The following is a 19977-nucleotide window of genomic DNA, read 5'->3' on the forward strand; positions in this document are numbered from 1 at the left end:
AGAATATTGTTAATCTTTACCTTTTCTCGAATAGATCAGTCTGTGTGGCTGATATTGTGGTGAAATTCCTCCCACAGTGTGATGTCATGACCATGGTCCTGACAGTTTCCTGTCTGTGAACCTTGTTGCATTGTGGGAAATAACGGCTTTTTCCAACTGCCAAGCAAGGAATATCTCCCTCTGTGCATAGAACTCTCAGTAAGGAACATCCCGTACGGATCACCTGGCAGAACTAAAGATGTCACCACCAGTAATAAATGTCAGAATGTAAATCGGGGAGAGGAAAGATTTTACAATGGACAAACACTGACTAAATAATCTATAAATGACTATTGTAAACAATGAGCAATTTTATTCATTATGTTACTTTTACTACAGGTCCTCTTTAGTTGTAGTGAGTTATAGCGATGTGGTTTCCGGTGACTATTGTTGATGTGACGGGAGGATATATTGGCCGTGACACAGAACCTGCGTGTTGCGGACGCCGGTATTATGCTCGGTTACTGCGGCTCAGACCTTGGCAACCATACCTGACAATAAAGCATTTGTCATCGCTGAAATGTGGCTCTAAAGGCTTCATCCAGGTCAACTTTCATATCAGCCCAACCTTTAGAAATGTCATTCTTGTTTGTTTAGTTGTCTGAGTTATAGGATCTAATTAGTGCAAGTGAGGAGGTTTTTTTTAAAAAGATGCAAATGGTATATCTACAGGAATATATTGCTGAAAAATAAGAATACCAGAGCTCCAAAGCTATACGGTTCGATAAACAGCCTGTTATCGATTAAAGGATACCCGAGGAGACATGATGAGATAGACATGTGTATGTACAGTGCCTAGCACACAAATAGCTATGCTGTGTTCCTTTTTTTCTTTCTCTGCCTGAAAGAGTTAAATATCAGGTATGTAAGTGGGACCAGGTGGCTCTGGCTAGTGCCGTCTTTTCCCTATTCTGCCCTGTGATTACTGTGATGTGATTGGCTCACATTTATCACAGGGTCAGTAGCCAATTAAATTGTCTCCGGATCGAGATGCCGAAGCTCTGCTGTCAGTCCTTTTAAACAATACCAGTTTCCTGACTGCCCTGCTGGTCTAGTTAACTGCAGGAGTGTCTGAATCACACCAGAAACAAGCATGCAGCTAATCTTGTCACATCTGACAATAATGTCAGAAACACCTGATCTGCTGCATGCTTGTTCAGGGTCTACGGCTAAAAGTATTAGAGGCAGAGGATCAGCAGGGCTGCCAGGCAGAGTCGGGACAAGGTCCTCCAGCACCCAAAGCTGAGACCCCAAAGTGCGCCCCTCCATCCCTCCCACCCCAGCAGTGACACACTGATTGCTATTAGACTAAGAGGTGCCCAGGGTCCCCAACACCTTAATCTCTAGTTATCTGGCTTGCAGTTACTGCCATGTATCCCATTTTCTTATTTCTCTCTGTATCAAACACAATAGGGGAATGATAGCTGAGTGAGTTGTGCGTCCCCTCCTACACTGCGCCCTGAGGCTGGAGCCTCTCTCGCCTCTGCCTCGCCCCCCGGCCCTGCAGCCAGGCGACTGGCATTGCTTAAAAGGAAATAAATATGGCAGTCTTCATATCTTGCTTCAGATTCCCTTTAAAGGATACCCGAAGTGACATGTGACATGATGAGATAGACATGGGTATGTACAGTGCCAAGCACACAAATAACTATGCTGTGTTCCTTTTTTTCTTTCTCTGCCTGAAAGAGTTAAATACGAGGTATGTAAGTGGCTGACTCAGTCCTGACTCAGACAGGAAGTGACTACAGTTTGACCATCACTGATAAGAAATTCCCCTTTTTATCTCTGTCTTGCTCTCAGAAGCCATTGTCTGCTAGGAAAATGTTTTATATTTGGAATTTCTTATCAGTGAGGGTCACACTGTAGTCACTTCCTGTCTGAGTCAGGACTGAGCCAGCCACTTACATACCTGATATTTAACTCTTTCAGGCAGAGAAAGAAAAAAAGGAACAAAGCATTGTTAGCTCTACAGATGCAATTGTTGTTTTTTTTTTTTTTACTTAAAAGGGGTTCTGTGGCATGTGTAAAAAAAAAAAAACAAAACTGAAACTTACCTGGGGCTTCTGTAGCTGTCATGTCCCACGCTGTCCTCCTTCGATCCTCCGTTCCCCGCCGCCGGTCCCGGTAGAATTATTCCTGTAGCTAGACTGCAGCTGCGCGCGTGCTTGCTCCCGAGCGCGTCAGCAGGAGCTTACTGCACGGGCGCAGTACAAGAAAGCTTCGTACTGCGCCTGCGCAGTGGGCTCCCAATGGTGTGCGCGGGAGTTAGCATTATTTGTCTAGTTAGATGAATATTAGACCGGGACCGGCGGCGGGGAACGGAGGATCGAAGGAGGACAGCGTGGGACATGACAGCTACAGAAGCCCCAGGTAAGTGTCAGTTTTTGTTTTTTTACACATGCCACAGAACCCCTTTAAGTGTGGGAAGCTCGGTGGCGTAGTGGTTAGCACTCTCACCTTGCAGCGCTGAGTCCACAGTACATATCCCAGCCCGGGCACTATCTGCACAGAGTTTGTATGTTCTCCCCGTGTCTGGGTGGGTTTCCACCCACATCCCAAAAACATACAGATAAGTTGATTGGCTTCCCCCTAAATTGTCCCTAGACTACAATACATACACTGCACGATACATAGACATCTGACTATGGTAGGGATTACATTGTGAGCCCATCTGAGGGACAGTTAGTGACAAGACTATATACTTTATACAGTGCTGCAAAAGATGTCAGTGCTATATAAGTACTAATAAAAAATAATATCAGTCATATAAGAGTTTCTACATGCAGTACGATTGAAATAATGCAATAAAGCTGTGTTCTATGCTAATGTATTTTCTGTAATGTTTGTCCAGAATCTGCATCTTCAAGGAAATGTCCTCAGCTCTCTTCCCGACAGTCTCTTCCTGTATCTGCCAAACCTCATCTGGTTGGATCTTCGATACAATGAAATCACAAGTCTGCCCGGTACCATTGGGAAGCACAGGTACATCTGTCCATCAACAATTCTAGGATTTGGTATTCACTCTATTTGGGCTGGCAGGAGATCAGGAAGGCCTCCTCTCTGGAGGAGTCAGGAAATAGTGAATACACAGGCAGCAGTAATCCCAGTGGTTAGATTGTAGCTGCGGGTCTTTGGAGATAAGCCTAATTCACACACGTCAGGGCTGCTGAACTTACAGCACCTGACAGCCCTGTGGTCACTGATGGACAAGTCATTTGGATCAGGTGGGTGTGTGTCCAACAAACTCCTGTAGAAAGTATCAGTGAGTGGCCACTTAACCTCCTTGTGACCGCCTAACGCCGATTGGCAGTTGCAAGGTGGCAGCCCCAAGGCCGTGTAATGCCAATTGGCGTCAAGTCCTGGGGCGAGGTTTTGCAGGGGATCGCGCACATCCCTGCTTAAATGAGGGAGTTCTGCTCCGTCAACAGTCTACCGGCGGCGATCGCCCACTAGGAGACTGTTAGACGGTGAAACTGCCGTCTGTTTACATTGTACAGTGATCTACGGCAGCGCTGTACTGGGGACAGTCGTGTCACTCGGCTGTCCCCTAGAGATGCTCAGGAACGATCGACTCTCATAGGCTGATGCCTATGACAGCCAATCGCTGTCATTGGCTGGTGGGGGGAGGAGGGGGGGGGGAAATAATTTAAAAAAATAGGGAAATTTATAAAAAAATAAATAAAAAATAAATAAACATTTGAGCAGCGACCAGAGCCCACCAACAGAAAGTTCTGTTGGTGGACAGAAAAGGACGGGGGGGGGGGGGGGGGATTACTTATGTGCTGAATGGTATGGCTCTGCAGCGAGCTATTAAAACTACACAGCACTAAATTGTAAAAAAAGATAGCCTGGTCACTAGGGGGGTGTAAGCTTATAATCCTGAAGTGGTTAATGGGGTACTAGTAACTGAAGTAACTGAGCCAATTGTAGGCGATCAGCTACAATAGCGCTCATCTATGCACATTTTCATTCAAATATATGCAGCTTCAAAATGGACCAATTGATTTAAACCTGGGTTTAAATTGATTGGTCCATTTTCAAACTGCATATATTTGCATAAAAATGTCCAACTTGGAAATATGTACATCTCATTGGTCATCAACAATGGGCACTTGAGGCGAAACAGTTTGATTCTGCTCTCAGCGCCATGCCGCTAAAGTACCAGTTCTGTACTACGCACCCCGCTTCAGGGTAATCCGTGGTTCCGGAGATAGTATGGAAGGCGCAGCTGGAGTCGAGGAGGAGGATCCTGGCGTAGGTGTCCGGTTTGTCCAGATGGGACAGGATGTATTCCAGGCCGCTGTTGGTGGCATCATCTACAGTCCTGTTTGTTCTGTAGGCGAACTGGAGAGGGTCAGTTTGGTCATTAGTGAAGAGTTTCAGGTGTGACAGGATCAGCCTTTCACAAGACCGGAGTCTCACTTCTAGTGATGCCACAATGTCAGGAAGTAACAACAATACTACAGAAAAGAGTTTATGACACGACAAAAATCCAAAATCTATTTTTGCTGCGGATGAGCTGCAAGTCCTGCCAAGTAGGGCCGGCACTTCCACAGAGGTAAAGGGGACAATTGTCCAAGGGCTCCAGAGTCTGAAGCGGTCCCCAAGGTGTGTCCCCTCCCCTCCAGCTATGGTGACCCCATACATGCCTGCAGGGAATGAGGAAGAGAGGCGGCATGGGAGAAGTCCGAAGTGTAGAGCATGGTGCTACCCCTTGTGTCCTGCCTGTATTAGATAAAACCCTGCTGTGTGTCCCCGCCCCTCCAGCTATGGTGACCCCGCACATACATGCCTACAGGGAATGAGGAAGAGAGGCTCCGTGGGGAGGAGTCAGGAGTGTAAAGCATGATGCTGCCTCCTGTGTCCTGCCTGGATTACTTAAGACCCCGCTGTGTGTCCCCGCCCCTCCAGCCATGGTGACCCATACATGCCTGCAGGGAATGAGGAAGAGAGGCGGCATGGGGAGAAGTCCGGAGTGTAGAGCATGGTGCTGCCTCCTGTGTCCCCGCCCCTCCAGCTATGGTGGCCCCGCCCATACATGCCTGCAGGGAATGAGGAAGAGAGGCGCTGTGGGGAGAAGTCTGGAGTGTAGAGCATGGTGCTGCCTCCTGTGTCCCCTCCTCTCCAGCTATGGTGACCCCGCCCATACATGCCTGCAGGGAATGAGGAAGAGAGGCACCATGGGGAGAAGTCCGGAGTGAAGAGCATGGTGCTGCCTCCTGTGTCCCCTCCTCTCCAGCTATGGTGACCCTGCCCATACATGCCTGCAGGGAATGAGGAAGAGAGGCACCATGGGGAGAAGTCCGGAGTGAAGAGCATGGTGCTGCCTCCTGTGTCCCCTCCCCTCCAGCTATGGTGACCCCGCCCATACATGCCTGCAGGGAATGAGGAAGAGAGGCACCATGGGGAGAAGTTCGGAGTGAAGAGCATGGTGCTGCCTCCTGTGTCCCCTCCCCTCCAGCTATGGTGACCCCATACATGCCTGCAGGGAATGAGGAAGAGAGGTGCCATGGGGAGAAGTCCGGAGTGTAGAGTGTGGTGCTGCCTCCTGTGTCCCCTCCCCTCCAGCTATGGTGACCCCGCCCATACATGCCTGCAGGGAATGAGGAAGAGAGGCGGCATGGGGAGAAGTCTGGAGTGTAGAGCATGGTGCTGCCTCCTGTGTCCCCTCCCCTCCAGCTATGGTGACCCCACCCATACATGCCTGCAGGGAATGAGGAAGAGAGGCGGCATGGGGAGAAGTCTGGAGTGTAGAGCATGGTGCTGCCTCCTGTGTCCCCTCCCCTCCAGCTATGGTGACCCCGCCCATACATGCCTGCAGGGAATGAGGAAGAGAGGCGGCATGGGGAGAAGTCTGGAGTGTAGAGCATGGTGCTGCCTCCTGTGTCCCCTCCCCTCCAGCTATGGTGACCCCGCCCATACATGCCTGCAGGGAATGAGGAAGAGAGGCTCCGTGGGGAGGAGTCCGGAGTGTAGAGCATGGTGCTGCCTCCTGTGTCCCCTCCCCTCCAGCTATGGTGACCCCGCCCATACATGCCTGCAGGGAATGAGGAAGAGAGGCGCTGTGGGGAGGAGTCAGGATTGTAGAGCATGGCGCTGCCTCCTGTGTCCTGCCTGGATTAGGTAAGACCCCGCTGTGTACACTCTGGATTTCTAAGGGAAAGTAGGAGGGGAATAATGGGGTCCCCAACAATGCTTTTAGGGACATATGATAAACGCCTAATGATTTTGTGTGGCTGGGAGTGTGGTGGGATGCGTCCTGGCAGTTGGGTTGGTGACTGTGGGGAAGGGCATTGCTAGGGGGGCCCGCCAAGTTACTTTTGCCCGGGGGCCACATTGTAGCTAGAACTGGCCCTGCTGCCAAGTAGCGCTGTAAACTCTATGCATTCGCCTGCTCATAAATACACACATTTCAGTAATAAAATGCAGCGGCTCTGAATAAAGAAATTGTCAGAGCACATAAGAGGTCCGGTCCTCAGCCCATGAAAGTTTTATACCAGTGTCAGAGTGTATCTAGCGACTTTATATTTTGTTTTACAGACCTTGTATCACTTGACTAGAAACAGCTTTGAATGGGAGAATGTAATACAGGCTGCCATGAATTATTTAGCTCTGCAGAATACATAATTTAAAGCGAACCTCGCACGACTGCAATGATTGCAAAATAATGAATGCAAGGAAAAGAACAATAGATAGCGGAACCCCTACGCTTGTGGGAGGTTATTGTCTTATGCTGTTATTATAGATGGGTGCAGAGATGAATTTAGGTCATAGAAGAGAAAAGAAGAACTCCACCCATTTCTCATGGCAATAGTTTGTGATCTGTAATTATAACTGGTTGATCGTCTCTCCCAATCCTTAAAGCTGAGAGAGCTGCAGACAAGCTGATCGCCTGCATTGTACAGAATCAGCTGTTGTCTGTCCCCCCTCCCCTGTACATCACTGGGGGGAGTCAGTCTAAGCAGGTGAAAGCTAGTTACCGCCATAGCAGTAATGTTATATTGTGCGGGGCGCGTAAGGGTAATTCGAAGCACCAGTGATCGCCGGACCCCGAAATTACTCCTCCCTCCAGATTGCTGCGACTACGAGGGGGAATACTATTTAAAGCGGAACTGAAGAATCACTAAAAACAAAGTGTTTCACTTACCTGGGGCTTCACCAAGCCCCCAGCAGCCGTCCTGCCCCGCGCCGGTCCTGACCGATCCTCCATTCTCCCGCCGCGGTGCAGTTTCATTACCGCTGACTTGTAAGTTGATGGCAACTGCGCCTGCGCAGCCCTGGCCACGCATATCCTGCATGTTCCTGTCCGCAATAGCGTCCTGCTGGACGGGAATGCGAAGAAGGATGCGCGTGGCTCGGGGCACACAGGTGCAGTTGCCATCAACTTACAAGTCAGCGGTAATGAAACTGCACGTGGCGGGAAAATGGAGGACCGGTGCGGACAGGACGGCTGCTGGGGGCTTGGAGAAGTCCCAGGTAAGTGAAACACTTTGTTTTTAGTGATTCTTCAGTTTCACTTTAACACTGCCAGGGATTTGAGCGATAGCAAGGAGAGCTGTCATTCAGCTCTCCCTGCGCCCAGCTCACCGGTGGCATACATAGACGTACGTGGAGTCAGTAGATGTCTTTCATGACTTACACATGACCGTCTTTTGTTCTCCTCTAAAATCATCTCCTCGCTTTCATGTATACATGACTTCTCACGTACTTCACCCCTCTGGAATACCCTGCCAAAATACATCAGTCACTCTCCAACCTTTGATATCCAACCTTTGATTAAACGCTCCCTCAAAACTCACTTGTTTCAACAAGCAAATGCCCTACCTTAGGCCACTTCCCCTTTGTCCTAAAGACAAGTTGTACTTCCTACTAGATATCCTAAAAGCACACTGCCCACACTGTAGTATACTGAATATTTAATACTACCTCACTTCTTGCCCCCTCAGCCCCCCATTCCTTTAGATTGTAAGCTCACAAGGGCTCTCTCACCCTTTTGTGTCTTGGAATTTGATACACATTTTATTCATATTACTTTTGTCACTGTAATTACCAATTCTGTTTTTTTGTACCAACTCTTTATTTTGTATATTGGTGCATACCATTTTCTGTATTATTGGTTTCTCACTTTGTACAGCGCCACGGAATATGTTGGCGCTTTATAAATCAATACTGACAAAACCCTCAGGCCCCTTTTACACTTGATTTGCAAGTTTGTGCTGCGTTACGCTTTTTCACCGCAAGTGCAATGCAAGTGTATGGGGCCATTCATGCGTGGAGAGCGACGGAAATCCCAGTGATGTACTTCCTGCCCAGCAGGGATTATGTCACTGAATGGGGGCGTGACGAGGCCCCGCCCACCAGACCCTGCTCCACAACGCACCATCGCGCTTCTCGCTCTGGCCAAGCGAGAGAGCTAGGAGAGGAGCTGTCGGCAGGCCTTGAGAAACTCCTTATCTTCCTTTACACACTGTAAGTGTAATTTTAATGCGCTTATGTTCTTAAATAAAACGTTAATGCACCAGATAGGCGCTCCTGTTTCTTCTCTCCATTTGCACAGACTGCTGGAGCCACCCAGCGCTTGGAGCAGCACCTGGGAGCATTCCTACTACCATTGAGTGCCATAGCAGCGCAGGAATTTACCCTTTGTTCTTTTGTATATTGGTGCATACCATTTTCTGTATTATTTGTTTCTCACTTTGTACAGCGCCACGGAATATGTTGGCGCTTTATAAATCAATAATGACAAAACCCTCAAGCCCCTTTTACACTTGATTTGCAAGTTTGTGCTGCGTTACGCTTTTTCACCGCAAGGTGTCACAAGTGCAATGCAAGTGTATGGGGCCATTCATGCGTGGAGAGCGACGGAAATCCCAGTGATGTACTTCCTGCCCAGCAGGGATGATGTCACTGAATGCCCCATGCTATGCATATGATCCTGTCAACGCACTCTGCCGCGGGGTCATATAATTATTCTGTTTTTTGCACCGCAACGCAAAAAAACAGGTGTGTTGTGCTGCCGGTAAACAGATCTTTGTGGTGCCAGAGGAAATCCAAGCGTCGCACCTAATTGTGTAAGTCAGAGTGGCCCTGACGTCATGTTGGACTGGATGTGACAGCAGCGCAGTCATTGACGTCACAAACATGTCCACGGAATACATTTATTACATGCTGCCGGCTGAGATCCAAGTGTCAGACTTAGGCCTCAATTCACTAACATCATGCTGGAGATAAGGCGAGACAAAACGTTCCACCACACAGTGAGAGAGTTATCTTATCTCTCAATTCCTTAAGTTACCTCCTCTGTAGTTATTTTCACACGCAGTTAATAAACAGCCTGTCTTTAACTCTGGAGTTATTTTAAGGATTGAAGAGTTAACTTAAAGACAGAAAAGCTAACTTTAGGTTTGCCTGAGGTAAAATGTTTCCTGAATATGACATGCCTCATCACCATGGTGACCACTCTAGAAACGTTATTAAAGACAGAAGATGAGCTTAGTGAATTGAGGCCTATATCTGACACTTTGATTGGAAGTTCCTGATGCTGTGTTGGACTAGATGGTGGCGCCAGCAACCCTACCCTACGTCGGACGAATCCGACAATAGGGGCTGGGGAGAACGTGTCCGACGTCCGACAGTTGAATGAAAAGGTAAAGACAAAAGAAATACCGAGAGCCCAATATAGTGTTGTATATACTCACAAACGTGGGTTACCGCCTAGTTTACCACTGTATAGGCAGGTGAGGAGATTAGACCTGTCCTCACTCAGGATTAAAAGTCGCTCTCTGTAGATAAGGAAAAAATGGGCATCAACCCCTCCACCAGGGGTGGATATTGGTAATGTAAGAGTGAACAGAGACGCCAGCAGGATAGAAGGTTCTAAAAGGCTTAAAATCCCTCAGGAGGTGGTGGTGGACAAGATATCGGCAGTTTTATGACAACAGGTTTATTAATATACTCCAAAACAAACAGTGCAACGCGTTTCACGGGTATATTCCCGCTTCCTCAGGCAATAAACAGATAGGAGTACACAGTATAGTCTCAAGGTCACAAATAGTGAATAGTAGAATGAAAAGAGTTAACCATTAACTACTTAAAGAGGAACTATAACCAAGAATTGAACTTCATCCCAATCAGTAGCTGATACCCCCTTTCCCATGAGACATCTTTACCTTTTCTCAAATACATCATCAGGGGTGTCTGTATGGCTGATATTGGCCTAAATTCACTAAGCTTTATCAAACACTTTATCAAACGTTTGATAATTTACCTCATGGGTAAAATCTCATTTTAAATTCACTAAGATGTCATATGTTTATCGAATGTTTTACCGATAAAACGTTCAATCTATAACACCTTAGTGAATTTAAAATTAGATTTTATCCACGAGGTAAAATATCAAACGTTTGATAAAGTGTTTGATAAAGCAGCTTAGTGAGTTGAGGCCATAGTGGGGAAACCCCTCCCACAGTGTGATGTCATGACCATGGTTCTGACAGTTTCCTGTCTATGAACCTCATTGCATTGTGGGAAATAACTTTTTACAGCTGCCAAGCAAGAAGTATCTCCCTCTGTGCATAGAACTCTCAGTAATGAACATTCCGCACAGATCACCTGGTAGGACTAAAGATGTCACCACCAGGGATACATGTCAGAATGTAAATCAGGTAGAGGAAAGATTTTACAATGGGCAAGCACTGACTAAATCTATAAATGAATATTGTAAACAACAAGCAATTTTATTTGTTATATCATTTTCACTGCAGTTCATCTTTTAAATATGAGCGTGTTTAATAGTTCTGTGTTATACGGTATAACGATGTCATGATATGAATGTACAGATAACTGTACATTAGCTACTGGCACATGTGGGCGCAGGTTTATATGAATTCTAAAATGGGTGAATTTGGGCACTGACTGATCAGTGAGTCTCTGCTTTGCAAGGAATGTAGTAAAACACTTTGTTTCTCGCAGGCTCTTGAAGTATCTTCTCCTGGAAGGAAACCCAATTAAGGCTCTTCCCGTAGAGCTCGGTGAGTGTATATTGAGTGTATATTGTATATCTATTTTTGTAAATGTTCGTGTATGGTTAAGCAGAGGAATACAGCATGTGAATAATATAATGATGTATTTATACAGCACTGACATCTTCTTAGTCATATGTCCACTACAAGCAAAGCAAGCAGTAGCCTGGAGCCTCACCCTCTGCAAGGGCCTCGGGCTGGGCTACCCTGTGCTCTATAACCCCCCCTTTGGGAGTAGTAATTCACATGTCCCCGACCCAGCAGTGAATCCCACTGCTCTACTCACGCTGGTAGTAACCATGGTGACATGGGGACAAAAGAGGCATAGGGGAAGCAGAGATGATGCAGGGGGACAATAGAAGCACAGGGAAACAGGTTACATGGGGACAAAAGAGGCACGGGGGAACAGAGGTGACACGGGGACAAAAGAAGCACAGTGAGACAAAAGAGGCACGGGGAACAGAGGTGACACGGGGACAAAAGAGGCACGGGGGAACAGAGGTGACACAGGGGGACAAAAGAGGCACGGGGGAACAGAGGTGACACAGGGGGACAAAAGAGGCACAGGGAGACAAAAAGAGGCAAGGGGGAACAGAGGTGACACAGGGGGACAAAAGAGGCACGGGGAACAGGGGTGACACAGGGGGACAAAAGAGGCACGGGGGAACAGAGGTGACACAGGGGGACAAAGGAAGCACAGGGGGACAAGAGGCACGGGAGAACAGAGGTGACACGGGGACAAAAGAGGCACATGGAGACAAGAGGCACGGGAAACAGTGGTGACACAAGGGGACAAAAGAGGCACAGGGAGACAAAAGAGGCACGGGGAACAGAGGTGACACAAGGGGACAAAAGAGGCACAGGGGGACAAAAGAGGCACGGGGGAACAGAGGTGACACGGGGACAAAAGAGGCACATGGAGACAAGAGGCACGGGGGAACAGAGGTGACACAAGGGGACAAAAGAGGCACAGGGGGACAAAAGAGGCACGGGGGAACAGAGGTGACACGGGGACAAAAGAGGCACATGGAGACAAGAGGCACGGGAGAACAGAGGTGACACAAGGGGACAAAAGAGGCACAGGGAGACAAGAGGCACGGGGGAACAGAGGTGACACAAGGGGACAAAAGAGGCACAGGGGGACAAAAGAGGCACGGGGGAACAGAGGTGACACGGGGACAAAAGAGGCACATGGAGACAAGAGGCACGGGGGAACAGAGGTGACACAAGGGGACAAAAGAGGCACAGGGGGACAAAAGAGGCACGGGGGAACAGAGGTGACACGGGGACAAAAGAGGCACATGGAGACAAGAGGCACGGGAGAACAGAGGTGACACAAGGGGACAAAAGAGGCACAGGGAGACAAGAGGCACGGGGGAACAGAGGTGACACGGGGACAAAAGAGGCACATGGAGACAAGAGGCACGGGGGAACAGAGGTGACACAAGGGGACAAAAGAGGCACATGGAGACAAGAGGCACGGGGGAACAGAGGTGACACGGGGACAAAAGAGGCACATGGAGACAAGAGGCACGGAGGAACAGAGGTGACACGGGGACAAAAGAGGCACATGGAGACAAGAGGCACGGGGGAACAGAGGTGACACAAGGGGACAAAAGAGGCACATGGAGACAAGAGGCACGGGGGAACAGAGGTGACACAAGGGGACAAAAGAGGCACATGGAGACAAGAGGCACGGGAGAACAGAGGTGACACAAGGGGACAAAAGAGGCACAGGGAGACAAGAGGCACGGGGGAACAGAGGTGACACAAGGGGACAAAAGAAGCACATGGAGACAAGAGGCACAGGGGAACAGAGATGACATGGAGCAAAAGAAGCACGGGAGAACAGAGATGGGGCAGGACGTACGTCACCAGGACTCCCGTCAGTCTGCACATGCGCACCGTAACGCACCGCCCTCTGTCGCTTACACTACCTGCATCGCTCATAAACTACCATTGACCCAAGCACCATGCATTAATCGATGTGCTTGCGGTAATGCGCTGCAGGTTGTGCATGGGGATTGCGGCAGGATGAATATGCTGTAAGTGTAAAAGGCTCCATTGACTTGTTGTTGTGTTACCCTGCGGTAAAAAAGGGTAACACAACGCACACTGGCAATGCAAGTGTAAAAGGAAATCCAAAGTGTGAATGATATTAAGGCGGCCATATTTATGTCCTTTTAAACAATACACAATGCCTGGCTGTCCTGTGTCTTTGATACTTCAGATCAGGTACTCAAGTCAGACTGTATTAGCCACATGTTTGCTTCAGGGTTGTGACTCTACCGATGCCAGAAGATCAACAGGACTGCTATTGTTAAAAGGAAATTAATATGGCCCCCTCCATATCACTCTCACTTCAGGTTCACTTAAAAAAAAAATCTTAAAACGATTAAAAAGTTTAGTTTGATTTTGTCCTGCAGCCTGAGTGGTGTTACACTGAACCACAGCAATGAGCTCTCCAGGATGGTGGTTATTCTGTCATCTCTGAATGTAGGAGATAAACCTTGGAAGAGCTTGTGCATAAAGATAAAAAGCTGTGCAGTCTGAGACTAGCAGTGTGATGTTTACACATTGAACTGGATGTAACATTATTATACAAGATGACAGCCACCTGCACTAGGTGAACATGTCAGGAGAATTCAGACTGCCACGCAAATTAAATTACAGTACTTTGTGTCATGTAGGCAGGTAGGATACCTATGGAGTCAATAAGGAGTTGGAATATTTTGAATTTGTTGATCTGCATTCTGATCTCCACTTTTGTTTTTCTTTTGCAACTGATGCTTATTAAAGTGAACCTCCAGACCAAAAATCTACTCAGCAGCACTGAAAAGGCTTGGTGTTTCTTTAAGTTTCACAGCATCAAAACTTTGGTTTTCTTACTCAAGCCTCATTTTTAGCTGCACAGAAGAAAAATGCCCGGGCATTTTTCTCCTAATGCTGTGCAAAGCATGATGGGATTTCTGATGTTGTTCTCCTTTTGCTGTTTTGGCACGAATTTGTTTTTTTTTAATTTTGAGATTTGAAGCCTAGCGCGCAGCTGGGAGGGGTGATCAGGACACAGGACACTTGGAACTGTGTCTCATGCTCCCTGTCGCCTCCTTTCAACCAAAAAGATGGCTGCCCCATGAAATCACAAACATTTGTCTGTTCTTTTAAAACAGGGTGGGTAAGAGATTATATTACCTATCTATTTTAATTAAAATAACTAATGTAACTTAATGACAGCATGTTTGTTTAGGCCAAAGTTCCCCTTTAAGGGCCTGAGCCCACTAACGCAGTTGTACACCTCAATGTTACAGATGCTGAAAAGCGGACACAACTGCGTACAACTGCGTTAGTGGGCTCAGGCCCTTAGAGAGGTTCTAGATAGGTGCTTTAACCACTTAAGCCCCCCCCCCATGCGCGCCACCGCAGCTGGCCGCTAGTCCACCGATCAGTGAAAGGGATTATAAATCCCTTTCGCTGATCGGACCTCCCCGGAGAAAAGCTGACAGCATCTCTCCAGACGCTGCGGCTTTTCTGAGCTCTGGTCTCCTTTCTTCTGCCTGGGAGCGAGATCGATCGCTCCCAGGACTTTTTGATTGTGGCCATCTTGTGGCCAAATAGCTAACTACACCAAAAACACTTAACACTGAATAAAATACATTTACAAACATTTACAATTCCCTGTTTACCTCCCACACCAAAAAATACCCACATACAAGTTTAAATAAAAAAAAAATTACAATAATAATAATAAAAAAAACAACATAAATAGTTACCTAAGGGTCTGAACTTTTTAAATATGCATGTCAAAGGAGTATATCAATATGATTTAATAAATTATGGGCTTCTAAATAGTGATGGACGCAAATTGAAAAAATGAACCTTTATTTCCAAATAAAATATTGTCGCCATACATTGTGATAGGGACATAATTTTAACGGTGTAATAACCGGGGCATATGGGCAAATACAATACGTGAGTTTTAATTATGGAGGCATGTATTATTTTAAAACTATAATGGCTGAAAACTGAGAAATAATGAATTTTTTCAGTTTTTTTCTTATTCTTCCTGTTAAAATGCATTTACAGTAAAGTGGCTGTTAGCAAAATGTACCACCAACAGAAAGCCTAATTGGTGGCGGAAAAAACAAGATATAGATCAATTCATTGTGATGAGTAGTGATAAAGTTATTGGCAAATGAATGGGAGGTGAAAGTTGCTCGGATGTAAAAAAAAATTCAACCCTTCGGGCTTAAGTGGTTAAAGCAAACCTGAACTGAAAATTAAAAGTCAAATTAAACACACACATGTCATAATTACCTCCCGTGTAGTCTACTCATCAGTCTCTTTCTCCTCTCTGCATTCTTTTTATCCACTGTGATCAAGGGAATTCTCTGTCCTCCATTTTGAAAATGGCCATTACCCCATAACAGCTTCCTGGTCAGCACACTGTTAAACTGTAAAATCGCCCACTTGAGCTATAGGCAAACATGGACATTACCTTGCTCATCAGTTTTCCTTTCAGTTTTAACTGACAGCAACTGATATAAAACTGACAGCAACTGATATATTTCAGTTCTTACAAAATCTTGTCCGAACTGGAAGGAGTCGTTGTAAGAAGAAAATGGTGAGCTTCTGAAGGGAACTGACGGCGAGGTAAGTATGTAGTATTCATTTGCAGGGACATCATGTGTTTGTTTTAAATAATTTCACTCGGTTCAGGTTTGATTTGAGTTTATCTGTACAGAGATGTCAAACAACAATTAACAGCGAGCAAAATGTGACTGACTAAGGTTTACTAATGTTTACTGTTTTTGCCGTAATATTCGTGCTGCTTGGGACTCTGCTGTACATTTTTTGGTTGTATTCAAGCGCTGCGGAATATGTTGGCGCTATATAAATAAAAAATAATAATAATTTGGCTCGTTCCATTAACGAGCACTAGACGGCCTCCCGCCATACTGCGCCACAACCACTGTTGCGCACATGCGCTCCTCTACGGCCAGGCGGCGCACATGATTTTATTAGGTAAGATATACTGTGATATTTTGTAGGTTATTTTTAGCTGGCGTCTGCGTGCGTAAGCGGTTAATTTACGGTTATCGTGAAGGACGCGTCTCTTTCAGCACAGTATGACGGCGCCGTAAATTTCCGTGCTCCTCTTCAGATGTATTTCATTATGAAATAATTTTGATGCTGATTTGATTGCGATAGACTAATGACTTAATGATTGAGTTCCTGATTAGTAATCTGCATAATGACGCACGGAAGATGGTTTATTTCCTAGGCCATCCAAGCAGAGTGAGCAGGAATGCCGTCATCAGGATCAGCCTTCTTTCTACTGTAGCGGAGCAGAACTGCTATTCTCGGGGATAACCAATTTATGGTTTTAGGGTGGAACAGCTCCAGATAACCACTGCTGGACTCCTGATTAGGCCCTGTTTACACTTAATCAGTCGCTCTCAGTTATAACGGAAAGAAAACTGATTTTCAAAGTAATGCTCACGTTTTCCTATGGCACAGTTCCCACTTAAAGGACCTTTGTCACGAAAATCTTAAAATTTAAAATGTATGTAAACATACAAATAAGAATTATGTTTCTTCCAGAGTAAAATGAGCCATAGATTACTTTTCTACTATGTTGCTATCACTTACAGTAAGTAGTAGAAATCTGACCGAACTAACAGGTTTTGGACTAGCCCATCTCCTCATGGGGGATTCTCAGGGTTTTCTTTATTTTTAAAAGCACTTAGTGAATAGCAGTTGCTTCATCCAACTGCCAAACAAGTATATGATAAGCAGGAAGGCTGGCTAGCATCTTTGTATAAATCTTTTTCAGGTAGTATTTTTATAAAGAATAAAGGCCATGCTGTGAATCCCCTATGTGAGAGATGGACTAGTCAAAAACTTGTCTGTAATGTCAGATCTCTACTACGTATTGTAAGTGACAGCAATATAGGAGAAAAGTAATTTATGACTCATTTTATTCAGGAAGAAAGGTACTTCTTATTTGTATATGACTTACCAGCAAGTTCATGGTGACCCAGAACTCATTGGAGTGTGTGAGGGACTACAATGGTCCTAAAAGCCCCCTTACTAAAATACTAAGGAAAACAAAGGTTTGCTTTCTTAAAACAGAAAGAATTTGTGATAATTCAGGTTGGAGTGAGCTTGAGATTTCTCCCAGTGCATCACTGCTTAATATATGCAAATTAACAATGGCTAATTTGCATATATTCAGCAGTGATGCACTGGGAGACATCTCAAGCTCACTCCAACCTGAATTATCGCAAATTCTTTCTGTTTTAAGAAAGCAAACTTTTGTTTTTATTTGTATGTTTACATATATTATACATTTTAAGATTTTCGAGACAGTGGTCCTTTAACACATTTTAACTGAAATCTTTTTCACAATGCACTGCTATAGAAAAAATGCTTACCAACGCGTACTAACGCACACTCACGCATTAAATGTAAAAGGGCCCTTACCTTTAATTAACACAAACGTCTATCAGACGCCTGCCGATCCCTTCGCCCACATGACCTTAAAGTGAACCTCCGGACTAAAAATCTACTCAGCAGAACTGAAAAGGCTTGGTGTTTCTTTAACAGTTTCACAGCATCAGAACTTTGTTTTTCTTACCCAAGCCTCATTTTTAGCTGCATTTTTAGCTAAGCTCCACCCATCAAAGAAAAAAAGCCCAGGCTTTTTACCCCCTGATGCTGTGCAGAGCATGATGGGATTCCCTATGTTGTTATTCACGTTGCCTAGCAACTGGGAGAGGTGCTTAGGGCACAGGACAGTTGGAACTGTGTCTCATGCTCCCTGTCACCTCCTTTCAACCAAAAAGTTGGCTACCATCATGAAATCAAACATTTGCCTGTTATTTTAAAACAGGGTGGGTAAGAGATTATATTACCTATCTATTTTAATTAACATAACTAATGTAACTTAATGACCGTATGTTTGTTTAGGCTGGAGTTCCTCTTTAACCATGTTTCGTTGGACCACTTTTAGCAGGCGCATACAAGAAACACCCACAAGACCTGATGTCTTGGAGATGGTCTGTGCTAGTCGTCTAGCCAACACAATGTGGCCCTTGTCAAATCTGCAGAGATGCTAACGCTTGTCCATTTTTCCTACTTCCAGCACATCATTTTCAGAAATCGACTGTTCACTTGTTGCCAAATATATCCCAGCCCTTCACAGTTGCCATTAGAAAGAGAGAATCAACGTTATTAATTTTTCCCTTCTGGTGGTGAACCTCCAGTGAAATTCCAGGGCACCGGCGACCAAGTGCTCATTACTCATAAAGGTCACCTGAGTGGGATATGGAGGCTGCCATATTTATACCCTTTTAAACAATACCGTTCGCCTAGCATCCAACCGATCTATCTGGCTGTAGTAGTATCTAGATCAGTGTTTCTCAACATTTAATTGGTATGTACCCCTTTTAAAACCCTGTACTCACCAAGTACCCCCTAGCATAGTAAACATTATCACAAGTACCCCTTGACAAATATATATTTAGTTGTAGTACATGATAATTGGTTCTAAACAATTTCCAAGCATTTACTATTGCTTTTAATGAGCTAAAAAACACTAATTTGGTGTTTTGAATAAGATTTATTATTTTCTAAAATTTTAAATTTGTTATTCTTGGTTAAGTATATCAAGCCCGAGTACCCCCTAGTACCATCAGAAGTACACCCTGGGGTACGCGTACCACACATTGAGAACCTAGGATCTAGATCACACAGAAACATCTGATCTGCATGCTTGTTCAGGGTCTATGGCTTAAAGTGGATCCGAGGTAAACTTTTACTCATTGCATAATTGTGTTCCTTTCATATAGTTTATAGGGCACTCAAGCCAAATACTTTTTTGTTTTTGTTTTAACACTCTAATTCCCTATAAACTAAACAAGCCTAGCCCACAGCTCCTCCAGAGTGCCTTGGCACTTTCAACCGGGCTTATGGGAGCTCAGTCTGGGAAGGAGGAGGAGGAGGTTACTTGCCAGAGATTTCAGAGGCAGAGGGGAGGAGGGAGGAGGAGAAGGGAGTGAAGTTTTCACAGGCCGAGGGCTGGAGATGCAGAGCAGCTTGCCTGTGTGGAATGTGACAAACAGAACATGGCTGCTCTCATTGTATCACAGGAATAAATAATCATAAACTGTTGAAGCTGTTTGCAGCTAGATTTGCTGTGTAAACTTTAGATAAGATATATAGACAAGTTACTTGTTTAAAGTATTAGAGGCAGAGGATCAGCAGGGCAGCCAGGCAACTGGTATTTAAAAGGAAAAAAAATATGGCAGCCTCCATATCGATATGATTTCAGGTGTTCTTTAAACCTCATCCCCCTGTCACTTGCCTGAAGCCTCGCCAAGAAGTCTCGAGCTCTGATGCCGCCCCCACTTGTGTTTCCATGGCCCACCCCCAGCTCATCAGCCGCCAATCAGGATTCTCAGCATGCTTCGAGGAAAAAATGCCATGGCAGGTGGGCAAGTTATTCATCCGTTTAATTGCCCATTCCCTGTTAGGGGATAATAAACAGTGCATTTGTAATGAGCTAATTTTGTCCGGAGGTACTCTTTAACCTTGTGGCTAATCCGTGTGTTTATTAGCATTAAACTGCGGCAAAGATAACAAGACGTTAAACTGAAATTCCAAGTGGTCCATTTGCATTACTTCAGACGCCTAACAAATCGAGAGAAATACAATACAGCATTGTCACAGCATGAAATGCATTTGGGGGAACTGTCTAGATAAGCAATGCTGGTGCAGGGCGGAATACAATTGTCAGAGTGCATTAGCAAACATCCGTGCTCAGCAGCAAAGAAAACGGCTGCAATTAATCTCAACCGCTACACGGTAAAAAGCGGAGAGAAAAACCACCACCGCCAGGAGTCACGTCTCCGCAAAT

General features: G+C 45.6%; 1 protein-coding gene across 1 annotated transcript in view; it reads left to right on the plus strand.

Annotated features, from left to right (window-relative positions):
* LRRC27 (leucine rich repeat containing 27) overlaps positions 1-19977 on the plus strand; it is a 93930-nt gene that overhangs the window by 12989 nt on the left and 60964 nt on the right. The window contains exons 3-4 of the mRNA XM_068255057.1: positions 2891-3021; positions 11011-11069. Of these exons, the coding sequence (XP_068111158.1) occupies positions 2891-3021; positions 11011-11069 (190 nt within the window). The remainder of the gene's footprint in view (positions 1-2890; positions 3022-11010; positions 11070-19977) is intronic.

The sequence above is a fragment of the Hyperolius riggenbachi genome, chromosome 10 (genome assembly GCF_040937935.1).
Source record: "Hyperolius riggenbachi isolate aHypRig1 chromosome 10, aHypRig1.pri, whole genome shotgun sequence".
Lineage (NCBI taxonomy): Eukaryota > Metazoa > Chordata > Amphibia > Anura > Hyperoliidae > Hyperolius > Hyperolius riggenbachi.